This window comes from Lycium barbarum, chromosome 6 (genome assembly GCF_019175385.1).
Source record: "Lycium barbarum isolate Lr01 chromosome 6, ASM1917538v2, whole genome shotgun sequence".
NCBI classification, from domain to species: Eukaryota; Viridiplantae; Streptophyta; class Magnoliopsida; order Solanales; family Solanaceae; genus Lycium; species Lycium barbarum.
The window spans coordinates 115,977,920-115,991,533 of record NC_083342.1 but is presented as its reverse complement, the minus strand read 5'-3'; the positions used below and the strand labels follow the sequence as shown (position 1 = coordinate 115,991,533).

At 32.8% G+C, this 13,614-nt stretch overlaps 1 protein-coding gene across 1 annotated transcript; it reads right to left on the bottom strand.

Moving 5' to 3' along the window:
• Positions 1-2,600: 2,600 nt before the first annotated feature.
• LOC132600035 (protein NRT1/ PTR FAMILY 7.3-like) lies at positions 2,601-8,523 on the bottom strand. Its single transcript, XM_060313169.1, has 5 exons — positions 8,245-8,523; positions 5,522-5,636; positions 4,465-4,682; positions 3,792-4,351; positions 2,601-3,701 (listed from the first exon to the last, which is right to left on the bottom strand). Exons 1-5 carry the CDS (start codon positions 8,305-8,307, stop codon positions 2,834-2,836), a joined length of 1,824 nt encoding a protein of 607 aa, XP_060169152.1. The 5' UTR covers positions 8,308-8,523; the 3' UTR covers positions 2,601-2,833.
• Between the last annotated feature and the right edge of the window lie 5,091 nt (positions 8,524-13,614).

Below are 13,614 nucleotides of genomic sequence, written 5' to 3'. Positions count from 1 at the left end.
AACTTACAAAATGATCATCTAGACACCTCTAAAATTTATTGGTCATGTCAGTTTCGAGTCCATGAGACACAATGAGGACGAGTTGAGGTCTAAATGTGCATTCTGAAAGTTGAAATACTTAGTTATCAGTTGAGACCAAGTGAAAATGTCTATCTATGTATTATGCAGTCTTTTTTCCTTTTGGTTGTTAATGCTTCTTTTTCGTTGTATTTGACAATGCTAAGCAATATAACATTTGAACAATTTAGGTGCTATTCTAATGGACCCACGGAATGCGAAATTCGGACACACATATATATAAGCCATGTAATTATTTTTCTGGTTAAAAACTATAAAAAGCAAAGATGGTTCTATTTGCGAAAGTTGTGGCAGCAAAATTAAGGGAAATTCTTCAACCTTTGGATATAAATGTAACGCATCTCTTCAATTTTAATGAAAAAATGCGCGGTGGGGGGGGGGGGGGGGGCAGTTTGCTGGCCGCTACCCTGTGGCATACAATATTTGGAATGAAGTTCTTTATATTATTAAAGGATATAAAAGCAATTCTAAATATCATCTAAAATAAATATATGACCTTGCGCTAATTATACTCCGATAACATCTTTATATGGTGTTCTTCATCAATTGTGTATGCATCTTTACAATAGTTTTTCAACCAAATAATCTTGCAACAGAATTCTTTTGAAGTTAAGAGTTATAATTATGTAGATATAGACTTTGGAAAATTTTTAATACTAAGGAGGCAATAATAGAAAATGAAGCATGCAAACTCGAGAATACTACTGAGTTAATTTCTATCCAAGATATGTTTAAATGGTTTATATACCGAATTGGGGATTTAATTTTAGTTGATCGGTATGTTTAATTTTAAAAGTGATTTTGTTATTTCATTAAACTATGTTTTGCCAATTATTTGTTGATAAAAGAGATTACTTAATTATGAGATAATTATTGAATAGACAAAAAAATTGAAAATAATTAAAATTAGTAAAATATTTATTAGTTTTGTGTGTGCATATGGGTGGTGGATCAGTTTTTCATGAGATGTTAAGCAAATTTCTTTTAAACAAACTTTGATCCTTTTTCAATATTCTGTATATGGCCAACAAGGGTTGTGGTGGGGTTATAAGTTACTTCTTCATCCTTAATCAGAGGTCTCGGATTCAAGTTTCCTTGATTAGGAAGCGATTTATCCCCCCCCCCCCCCACCCAAATGCGGGACTCTTAGCGCGAATCGGGATTTAATCAGTCTCCAAAGCGAGTATCGGACACCGGGTGAGAAATAAAAAAAACATTCCGTATATGGATAGGTTTTATTCGTAATGGAGTTACTATTCGTTATAATATAAATTGATTATCTATTTGCAAAGTTTGGTGTTTGTTTGTAACGAAGGATATCTGTTCAAATTTGTTTAAAGACAATTTCTTGTTTCTTTATGTTTTGCAATGACAATAGATGAAGCACCAACTTTTTGTTACACTTTCAGTAGGAATATAAACGCGAATAACAAGAATTTTGGTCATGACAGAGCAATCGAAACTGATGAAAGGAACAGATACTGGGAATATTCTCTATTAAGAAATTTTAAGGTGAGATACACTTAAAATAATCACATGTATCTTAAACATTGATTGTTCATCTTCATAGGTTAAGATGATTTGTACTTTTTCTTTCAGGTATAATTATTTACTCAAACAGTAATAATACTATTTTACAAAGTTATGTATTACATACATGATTCGACATACACGTGCAACGCACGTGGCAAGAAACTAGTAGTGTTTTAAAAGCACGGCCGCAGGACAAAGCTTTTCCTATGGGGCAAGACATTTTCCCCGGAGCATGGGTGTAAACCCGTGACTCTAATATTGATACTTCAAAAAATAGAAATCGAGAAAAAAGATTAAAATATTTAAAACATGCATTAAACATTGTAATAATTCAAAACAATAGTTGTTCAGAAATTGATTTAACTATCTAGGCAATAATATTGTATGCACATCATAAAAATTAATAACTTTAGAACAAAAATAGGTTTAGTATTTTCAATTACTTATAGAGAACTTTAAAAAGAAAATATTTGGGGTCATACAGGCCCGAAGAATTCAAGATGCAAAACAGCAAAAGTGTGCACAAGGCATTCTTGAGGCTGCAGGGCGGATAACTGGTGTCATAAAGTTGCATGGGGAAACTGTATTATCGAGATGTTAATCCATGAGACACTGAGCTCCATGGTCATCTCGGAACGTTTAGAGGCTGCATTGCCCCTACATAGTCCCACTTTTGCCTTTTAAAACATTTCCTTTTGAGGCGAGTTATTTAACTGGTTGACCTACAGTAATATGTGTTATAGCTTAGTCTGAATATTGTCTAAATTTGCTACTCTTCAATTAACTATGTAATTACAACCAAACATTATGAAGGAAAACTCCAGTAGCTTTATGAAAGTCATTAACTTGATATAGGTATGACCATGATACAAATCTATTGCTAAAGACCTGCAAGGGGAAGTCAGTGGAATTAGTGTCTGTTCCAATGTTTGAAAGATTTCAAGTCTTGTTACTATGAGGTTTTGAGTGGGAGACTGAACTCTGCCAAAGCATGAAAAGATGCCTGTTCGCTCTCATCAATATGATCCATGAAGCATTATAAGCAAAATCAAGATTGCAAGGAAGTTTTTGTCAATACCAAGATTGTCATAAAACATAAAAAATTCAGTAAAGCATGCTTTCTATTTAATTTCCTCTTTCCTCGAGTCTCCACAATGTCCACTTGATTTTTTGTGTTCACTTCCTAAACAATTGTTGTGGAGTTGTTACTATTTTCATTAGTTCAAGCTGTGGGCTCCATATCCTGTCCTACCTCTCGTTTTTCTAGTGCTATAGACTTATACCTCTTAGCGCACATTACGAATAGTACAAGATCTAGTGCAGTCAAAGCAGCTGAAAGGAAGAAGAATCTATCCAAGTGCCCGTCGTTTAAATTTGCAGGTACCCAACCTGGCTTTCCATGCCTTGTTGTGATCTTCATTACCACACTTAGTATGATGCTGCACAAGTAGCTACCTAATGCTGAGGAAGACATGGACAAGCCAAGCCCCATGGTCTTCAGACTATCGGGAATTTGTGATGCAAAGAATTCCCACTGAGCGACATAGATGAATGCTTCCCCTACTCCTACAAGCACATATTGTGGAGTTTGCCAGAAAATACTCAAAGAACTTGTCTCTTCCCCTCCTTCATTAGCAAACCTCAGCCTGTGTTGCTCAACCAAGCCTGCAATCACCATAGCTACTGTTGAAATGACCAATCCAATCCCTATTCTTTGTAGCTCGCTCGGGAGCTTTGGCTTACTCTTGGTTAGTTTCACATACAGAGGAATCAAGATCTTCTCATAGCAAATGATGAAGGTGGATGTGCTTATGATGTCAAATGCTGTCATGCTAGCTGGTGGAATGTGAAAGCCCGAGATCATCGTGCTTGTGTTCATTGCAGATCCTTGCTCAACAAAGAGAGAAAGCACTTGCACAAAGACAATGGAAGCCAAAATTGTGCAGAACCATATTGGTAGTAGCCTGAGCACACATTTGACTTCTTCAACTTGTGTCACAGTACAGAGCCTCCATCGGTTAGGTGTTTCACTTTTATCAGGTAGTATCAGCATGTCTGATGGGGTTACAACTGCAGCTCGGTCAAGAAACCTATTCATACAAGTCACAAGAATGGTCATATGTTTGAGTTGATAAAATTAATCAAAGTATGGAGAACAAAAAAGGGAATGCCAAGCTTACTGGAAGTCATCTGTATGTGAGATTCTTCTGGTGCTGTCTTTTTCATTTCTTCCATGAGCTTCATATAATCCCTCTCCATTTGCAGGAACTGTAAGCTTTGTTTTCCTGATAGACGCGATAATTACCTGAGAGAACCTGGAGATGGGGTTGGAACTAGGTCTAATATGGCGGTATCTAGGGGCACCGCTGATGATTGAGAGCAAAGCAACAAAGCCACAAGCTGTAGAAATCCAGAAGGCATGAACCCATCTTCCCATGTTTTCCATATAAACCAGAAGTGTCTCTGCAATCAATGATCCAAGGTTTAGAGCAACGTAGAAATAACTAAAGAATTTCGTCTTGGAACGACTTTCTTCTGGATCCTCTTCATCAAATTGATCAGCTCCTAATGTTGCTAGTGCTGGTTCTATAGAGCCACTCCCAAGAGCTAGCAAGTATATCGATAAATAGAACATCGTAACCTCGACTTGTGATTGAGGTTTACATAGCTCTCCTAACTTGCCGCAGCCTTCAGGTTCAAGCATAAATGCTTGAGTTAAAAGAGACAATACCACCAAACCCTGCAAAAAACAAGTTGAGGGTCGGCTACATGAATCGTCACTGTTCAGAAACGTCAATTCTATCCAAAAATGGATTGTGGGGCCAGAGGGGTTTATGGACAAAGCTAACTTACAACATTCATAACAGCTAGAAAGACAACGGAAGTGAGGTATCTTCCAAGATAGGAATCACTTAGGAAAGCTCCAAGTAAAGAGAAAATATAAAGAGTTCCCATCCATTTGCTGAACATGGTTGCTGCTTCAGCATTTGACTGCCTTAGGACGGTCTTTGAGAAAAGAACCATGTTCACTTCCACTCCAGTAAATGCAACTGCAGCCAATCCTTCACTGACTGCATAATCAAAGAACAGAAAGCTAACACATTATCATTAAGAGTTACTATAATTCAGTGACTTTCAGCTTATCGATTATGCAATTTGTAAGTTTATGTTATAACTAGGAGGTCCTAAAACTTGGAAAATCATGAGTTTGTCCTTGTTTTCCTGCTTCTTACTTCTGTTGTATGTTGTGACATCGCCATACATCAACTCCTCATTTTCGTTCTTTTCCTAGATGTATGTTTTGAATCCAAGGTGAGTCCGTTCTCTACCCTACCCGAAAGTGTTTTGCACTGACAGTCATAAGTTACATGCATTAACGTATAGTAATTGTTTGTGACAAATAAGAGTTGATAACCTCAAAATAGAGTAAATAATCTGGTATGAATGTCAACATTATAGGGACCGTAAAATTCTTTATATTGCCGGTGTATATAACTTAAGCTCTTCTAAGACGATAGCCATGCACGTGGTTCAATTTTTTTTCTTGAATGGAACATATTTTTGTTTTAATATCAACGGTCTAATAAGATTGTTTCCTTATTTTTATGGGTCAAACCACTCTCTTCAAATGGCTAGCTTGATCTAATTTAAGCTATTCAAACTGAAATTAATCTAAATAGCCTCACCAACTAAGAAACAACTAATTAAAAGAGTCGCAGCTAGTTGACCGTGCAGTGATACTTGTCATTAGTTACTTAATCTCTTCCTTTATCCTTCATATAAATAAGTTTATTACTTTTATTCTTTGTTTCCTGAATATTGGAAATATAATTGGAACATATGAAATAAGTGCTTAAATGGAAAATGTTGTGGCAGGGGGAGTATGCCAATGAGAGTATAATTAGTAGACCTAATAAAAGAGCTCCAGTTTTCCAGCCACCAGTTTTTGCCTTGATTGCTGGTTTCCCATGCCTGTCTGTTGATCCATCTTTTGTACAACAGTCCAAAAGTCTCTTTTTCCCTTCCTGTTGGCCATCCATAAAGAAGATATTGGATTTCAAATATTATATCCTAACATCAAATATGATGCGGTTTCACATTATATATAAGCATGCTTCCTTTCTTTTCTCCCCAACCCCACCAAAAAAAAAAAAAACAATAAAAAGAAAAAAAAATGTAAAAACAATAAAAAGAAAAACAAATGTTGTAGTAGGTTTTCTTTTGGTACTTGAATTAACTTTGACTTACTTAGATATGAATAATTTAATATTGAATGGACCATAAAGGGGATAATTCTGCCTTCTCATTGGTTCAGATTCTAGTAAAACAGTTTTTGAAAAGTTTGAGTCAAAAAGAGGGATAACTTTTTAAGGATTATGTCTGATTTGGATATTGTAGACAACTAGACACAATAAAATTGAGATAATCATGAATATTAAATAAAAGTTGAGAAAGTACATAATGCTAAGGTGGCTATTAGCAATTAGTTTCTTTTTTGAAAAGAAAATTTTGTTATGAGCGGAATCAAAATGCAAATCTTAACAGCAACTAGATATATTGCATTGGATAATCCATTTTGAATGAGAAAAAAGCTAATCTTGTATTATATTCAGCTAATCTTAGAAGTATATAGTATTTTTGTATAATCATTCATCATTTGTAACTGGACCAATGAATCTTAATTCCCGTCTACGTAGGCCTATTAAAAGAACAAGTTTTCTCTGCCATATTGTTTTTCATTCCCGTAATTTGAATTCGAAATCTCTTATTAATGGTGAAGTAATCATATTTATCTTACAAGTGTACAGCCAAAACCTTGCACATATAGGTGCAAAGTCCATATGCCCCAAATCATACGCTTTCCCTACCCCTAATTAATAACCTCGTATGTCATATATATGTTGTGTGTATATATCTCTATAACAGCATCGTTGGGTCCGAAATGTTTTGGCCGTTATAGAGAATTGCTGTTATACACCTATAACAGCATTGACATTTAAATAATATTTTGCTGTTATAGGCAAAAAAGATGCATAAAATCTAATTTTTCATTTTTAATTGTCAAATTCTAAGCTTAATCACAATTTGTATAACGAAGGAAAATCTTTTAATGATGACTATATATATTCATCTGATATTTTTTGTCATAAATATTGTATTAAAGGATCAAATATTTGATCAAAATCTCTACACTTATTATTGGTAATCATAGATATTCTATTTTTATAAAGATGGTTAATTATTATATTACCAAAAAAAGAAGATAGCTGTTATATGGGGGGTAATTTTACAAAGAGCGTGCTATTATAAAGTTGGTTGTTGCTGTTATAGGTGAAATGTTGTTATAGAGAAGTAAAATATAACATAAAAATTCGGTTCCGAAAAAACTTGGCTGTTATAGAGAGTTGTTGTTATATGCGGATGCCGTTATAGAGAGGGGTATATCGACACAGAAATGGAAAGAATGAAAAAGTGGCATTGAAGTATAAATAGCAAAAGAATATAAGGTGATATGCTTCCTAAGTTGGAAAGGACTTCACGGATTTAAGATTGAAAAACAAGGAGTTGAAAAGATATCAAACCAATAAAATAAAATGATAAGTTGTTTCTAATTAGAAGCTAACAAAACAGAGTGTACTACCACAAAAAACGTATGCATGAAAGGATTAGGTGAAATCACCATTCAGTGTGCTCTCCCGCAAAAATAAGTACTCACTTGTATTTGTAATTTTGTATTTATTAGATGTACACAGAATACTTTTAAAAATAATTAAGAGTACTTTTAAAAATAATTATAGTTCAGACATGCTTTTATTTATTTAAGTATATACACAACTGATATGAAGAGTGAAAGAGAAAACAATTTATCCATGAGCATTATATTACAGGAGATTGAGTGAAAATAAGGTAGGTGGAATCCATCATTATCTTTTTGAAGTTTTCATTTGCATGATGCACGAGAAGAAAGCACGCATTAATTGAGACAAAGAAGATTTTTGTTTATTTTTTCCAAAAAAGAAAGAAAGAAAAAGTTAAAAGTTCATTTGTTAGTGAGGCTAATTAAGCATGCCTCTTATTTTATTTTTCTTCGTTTGGCTGATTGATTAATTAGGCGGCTTCAGACTCATATATATGAATTAATATATGTAACCTTTTTGGTCACATAAACAAGTGACAGTACAATGATGGACGATGATTACCATTAATTGTTCATGTTAAACAATCATATTCACAACAAAACATTCAGCTCCCAGGCTCTATCATATACCCAAAACCTTTCGGCTGTTTTTATTATTTCATTTATTTATTTTTCAGATGAAATCAATCAAATCAACTATAATGGTGTATCTGCAGAAATCTGTATCCTATGCATTCTTTTTGCTAGCAACAAATTCAAAGTTGAAACGTTGTGGATTCTGAGTTAAAGACACTGAATTTTGAAATGTATATCTACTTATTCTAGCAATACTTGTTTAATTTTTCACGCACATATGTATAGAGTTCTACTTAAAGTATTGCAAGGATAGTAGAAGAAGAATTAAACAAATGAATCATATGCAACAGAATCTATATAAAAACACAAACAAGAAATCATAGGAAAACATAAAAAGATAAATATATGTGAAAATGCACCTCGGATTCAGTCATTGTAACTGAGGATTCATCTCTGACAGAAGATTGCTGTTTTGGGTCCATTGTTCCAAGAAAAACAAAAGAAGGCAGCAGAACGAAGAGAAAATGAGAACTAAAACTAGGAAATTTATATAGAAAAGGCAGAGCCTTATAATATAGGGTTAGGGGGAATATTTTTTGTTTTTCTTACGTGGGAAACATGCAATGGCTATGTATCTATCTACTTCAGTAAAAATGTAATACTAAAATTAAACATGGGATAACATGAGAGTCTGGGAATTTGAAGTGTAGATTTATAGGCAAAGAAAGTGGAAGTATAGTATGGGCCAACAAGTTTGGAATATAGCTAACAAAACAGTCAAGTGAATTCAAGTAAATTAATTTCTTGGGTCAACAAAGTCCCTTCGTAAGGGGCCTTTTTGCTCCATCCTTTTTGTTTTTGGTCCCTACACATCTTTCATCATTTATTACTACACCAATTTAGATATAACCTTTTCAAAATTAAGCCAAACAACCTTTTTAGCACTTCCAATTATTTCCTAAATTCAGTAAATGAACAACTGATTAATCCGTTTGTTTTACGTTAACAACTATTTTCAGTCCTTTGTGTATTGCCAATGTGTCGTTTTTGGTTTATTGCTGTCTTTTTAAACGTGGTATATTTGACACAAAAGTTGATAGCATTTCAACTACTAATAAATAATTATAACCATTATTTAGAGGTTGTTTGGTAGGATGTATTAGAGAAAATAATACATGAATTAGTTATATTATACACTCTTAATATATGTATTAGTTATACATAGCAAACCATGGTATTGACAATACAAGGATTATTAATACGTGGATAAGTATGGTTAAAGACTTAAAGTCAGAACTGCCCTTAAATACACCAAACCAAATAGTGGATAATTCTTGTATAACTAATCTTAGCATTGCTAATAAACATATACAGTATTATTCTTATACACCCTGTCAAACTGACCCTAAGACCAAACTTTGCTGCTGCACATTAGTCGTTTGTCTATGATATATATATATATATATATATATATATATATATATATATATATATATATATATATATATATTTGCGGAGGAGCTAGTAGGTTCACAATTAGAATATGATTGGAGTTTATGGTTATAACTTCGTCTTGTACTAGTTACTTACGTGCATAAATTTATTTAATTAAATCTCACCCAACTTATTCCTCCTCAATGAAATTAAACTAAAGGGTTTAATTAACTTCAATAAAGATATTAATTACTCCCTCTGTCTCATATTACTTGGCCACATTACTAAAAATATATGTCCCAAATTACTTGTTCATTTATAAAACCAAGATAAAATTAATTAAATATTTCCCATCTTCCCCTTAGTATTAAATGTTTTTGAAAATAGTCAATATTGATTCGAATGTATTTATTGGAGAGAGATAAGGGTAAGATAGTAAAATACTTAAATAATCTTTTATTTATGATTTCTTAAGGGGCGTGTAAAGGAAAAAGTGGCCAACTAATATGAAACGGATTTCGTACTATATTCTTCATCGCCAAGCCTATATTCATTTGTGTCTCATTTATAAAAATTCATTGCGTCTAATTAACTGTATCAACAAAATGGGACACTTCCGACTTTATTATAGCGCTTATGCTAACTTTAACCACCTCACTATGAGAATCTAACTCCACTAACGCTCGATTAAGGGCCCGTTTGGCCATGAGAATTTTTTACTTTTTTTTCGGAAAATTATTTCACTTTATTTGGAAATCATCGTTTGCCCCTGAAATTTTCAAATACAACTTGAAGTTGTATTTGGAATTTATAAAATAACTAAAACCTTGTTTTCACTTTTTTCACTTTCAATGCATTCAAACAATCAAATATTCTTCATAAAACCTATAATCAAACGCAACTCCAACTCCAAAATTCCAAATGAAGTGAAAAATATTTAGTTTTCATTGCCCAACGCCTACTAAGTCTTGAACCTTTGCACCACAGATACATCTTCAATCTTGCAATCTCCAACCTCATCCCTCTTGATCACAAAAACAATAAAATTTAGTACATATATAGAAAAAAAAATTAAAGAGAAACAAAAAAGATATAAAAAAAAAAAAAAACAGTTACACTGAAGTAATCACTTTTATTTCTAGCGCGAATAGTAATAATTGCAAGTTGGCCTTTGCTTACTGTATATTGTCGTATGCAGGGACAAAAAGGCAAAGGTTAATACAACAGTACTTATGTTGGTTGTCCTTGGCTAATCATCGAAATCAGTACTCTTATCAAAGGAACAAAATGGCAGAAAAGGATCAAGATAAATGTGATAATTTCCTTTTGCTTCCCTTTTGATATGAAAGAGCTTGAGAAAATAACAGTTTCTTCTTCGATACACAGCAAATAGAATGTGACCAATCTTTTTTTTGGATAGTCTGACACTTGAAGAATTTAAATTTTAGAGGTCTAGATTAAAATAATCTAATCAAAGTTAAAGGATAGATTTTAGGAAAGTAATTAAATTTGGTAAGAATATCATTGATGTTCCTCCAAAATAAATTCAAACCTTGTTTAAAGTTCTAAATTACAGTAGCAATTTAAGTCTCCAGCTTTGGTAAGAAAATGGAACTAGGATTCCTTCAAAGTATGGAATTTGATTTGGGGAATAAGTAATGCTAAGGGTGAAACATGAAAAAAAAAATGTTTTTCTCTTCATGATATGCTCTGACTTGTAAAAGTGGGTGAAGGGACTGTTAAAATTGATAGGAAAAGAAAGAACATGACAATTGAGCACTCTAATCGTGCACAAAAACATAAACATTCTGATTAAAACAATTTCTATGTGAAAAGTTATGTGGAAATTTGTCAGTCTTTTCCTTATATTGATGACAAAACATTCAATTTAGAGAAAAGTACTAAAGTTCTGCCATGCTCCCAAGTCCTAACGGTTTTTTTTTTTAATATTAAAATTGGGGGTAGCGGAAGAGGAAATGAGAAGGGGATTACAGGGTGCGGAATCGAACCCTCACCAACAAGATGAAAGTTCAAGTGGTCAACCAATTGATTTATTTTGACCTTCGTGCTTGAATATGCATAGCATTTCCAGTTGATTAAATTTGGTTATCCGACTCCTCCAAATGAACCAAATCAAGATGTTGTGGTTTTTTTTTTGTTTTTTTCATTGCTTCTTCAAACAGGCTATAACCAGAGCTAGGTAGGCTCCAGAGTGTTCATCCGAACCCCCTCGACGAAAAATTACATTAGATATATAAGGTTAAAATTATTTTTTCATGTGTATATAGTAGATGTTTAACCCCCTTGACTTCTTCGTGTATTTACTTCTTCATTTTTTGAACCCCTAGGTCAGAATTCTGGCTCCGCCACTGGCTATAACACGTTTTGTTAGTATCAAAATTAATAACTAGCTGTTACGCAGAAGTTAACAAAAAAAACTCATGACAATGATAAATCAGATGATAAAAGATAATATCAAATGCGACACACATTCAGTACATTGACCTCCATCTACAGTCCAAAATGAACAATCAAATATTACCCTAAAGAGAGTATACATATACATATATATATATATATATATATATATATTCTTTTAGTTACCAAAAAAAAAAAAAAAAAAAAGAGCACAAAAATATCGTGTGCATGCTTATTATCTCAATTTTAGTTGGTGTATAGAGCTTAAAAACTCCTATGCAAATTATATATATATATATCTTTTAGTTACCAAAAAAATAAAATAATAAGCACAAAAATATCGTGTGCATGCTTATTATCTCAATTTTAGTTGGTGTATAGAGCTTAAAAACTCCTATGCAAATGGGATAGTACTAGGAGCAACCCTGCAATGAGGTCTTATTATCCAAAGTTTAATCATACTGTATAGTTTATCGTGTGCTTAACACTATTCTAGATGGGATGTGCGTTATTACTATTCTTTTTGAAGCATCATGTGTCGGTCCAAGTTCAGTTTCGATGAGAATGGTTACTCCGCAAAAAATTAGATGGAAAAGTATCAAACTTTAAATTGTAGATACAACATGTTTAAAGCTCCTTTTAGTTACCTGTTTTATTTTTTTTATTATCTGAAATGGAATACATGTCATAAGATCAATCAGGAAATTGTTAATCGATGAAAGAGTCAGGGGCACACAAAAATGGATACAAAATTATTACTATTTTTTATGTCTCTAAGTGTAAAAATATCTAATTAAATAGGAATTGAGGTTACGAGTGACTTAATTAGGAAAGCAAGGGTACTCTTTTCCCTAGATGAGTGCAAGGGCGTTGCAACTAAATTACTAACTCTATTTGGATGGTTATTACATATTATTTCATAATGTATATTGTATGTGTTATATTGTATCGTATTGTATTGTTTTGATGAATATAGTATTTGGATAGATTGTATCCTTTTCGTTGTTACATGACGTCACAGATCAGCAATTTGAAGGATAAATCTAAAAAAAGATAGGGTACGGGGTAGAGCTACTATAGAAAGGCAGGGTAAATGATAAAATATGATTATAAAAAAAAGTAATTAAAGACAAAATGAGAAAAAAGAATAAGGTAACGACATGATCACACCAAATCGGTTGTTGCATAAAATTAGACTTTTGGTCGTTACGTAATAATGGATTTAATGATACAATACGATAAATTTAAATAACAATCAAAACAAGCATTGTACTTAAACAAACAACACATACAATAGGTAACAACCATCCAAACAAGTAACAAGCTATAAGGAGTAAAATGTTTTATGAAAAAATGAAGTGTTTCTCCTAGCAATTTTATATGAAAGCTGAGTTATTCACTTTACTAGATTAGTTCAATTCCGCGTTTCATTTATTCGATGAATTAGGGTATCTGCTTTTATGTCTACGAAACAAGCGCAATGACTTATACGTGGGGATTTGCAAGAATGATCTCTAGCGGTGATCTTGAAAATTTTGTAAAAAATAACCTCTTTTACCTAACATACATAAGTCGTAGGTATAAGTTAGTTTTGCTTATGAGAAAGGAGTAAGGGATATTTCAATACAGTGAATCTACACTATGATCACAAGTTCCGCCTTGTAGACAAAAGTTGTCTGTGTTGCTCAATTGTTTACAAGTCAGTATAATTGAAGCTCCTATCCATTGGGTAACACGATACTCTATATTCTTTGTTTGTAACTTCTTGAAATATTCCGAACCCTTGTCTCATAAATAAAGCTAACTTATCTACACATTATAATTTGAACTTATGCCGCAACATAAACCTTTTTTGTAAAGATTTTGTTAAACGGGCCAAAAATTCAATTGTCTTATGGGTACCCTACTTTTCTTTGGCAATTTCTTGCTTGTACCTA

What these genes read in the sequence shown, in the direction of transcription:
- LOC132600035 (XM_060313169.1), bottom strand. Translation starts at nt 8,307, where the DNA reads ATGGACCCAAAACAGCAATCTTCTGTCAGAGATGAATCCTCAGTTACA. An exon ending in TTACAATGACTGAATCCGAG is followed by an intron (nt 5,637 to 8,244) that starts GTGCATTTTCAC and finishes GATGGCCAACAG; the next exon opens with GAAGGGAAAAAGAGACTTTT. An exon ending in TTCTAGCTGTTATGAATGTT is followed by an intron (nt 4,352 to 4,464) that starts GTAAGTTAGCTT and finishes TGTTTTTTGCAG; the next exon opens with GGTTTGGTGGTATTGTCTCT.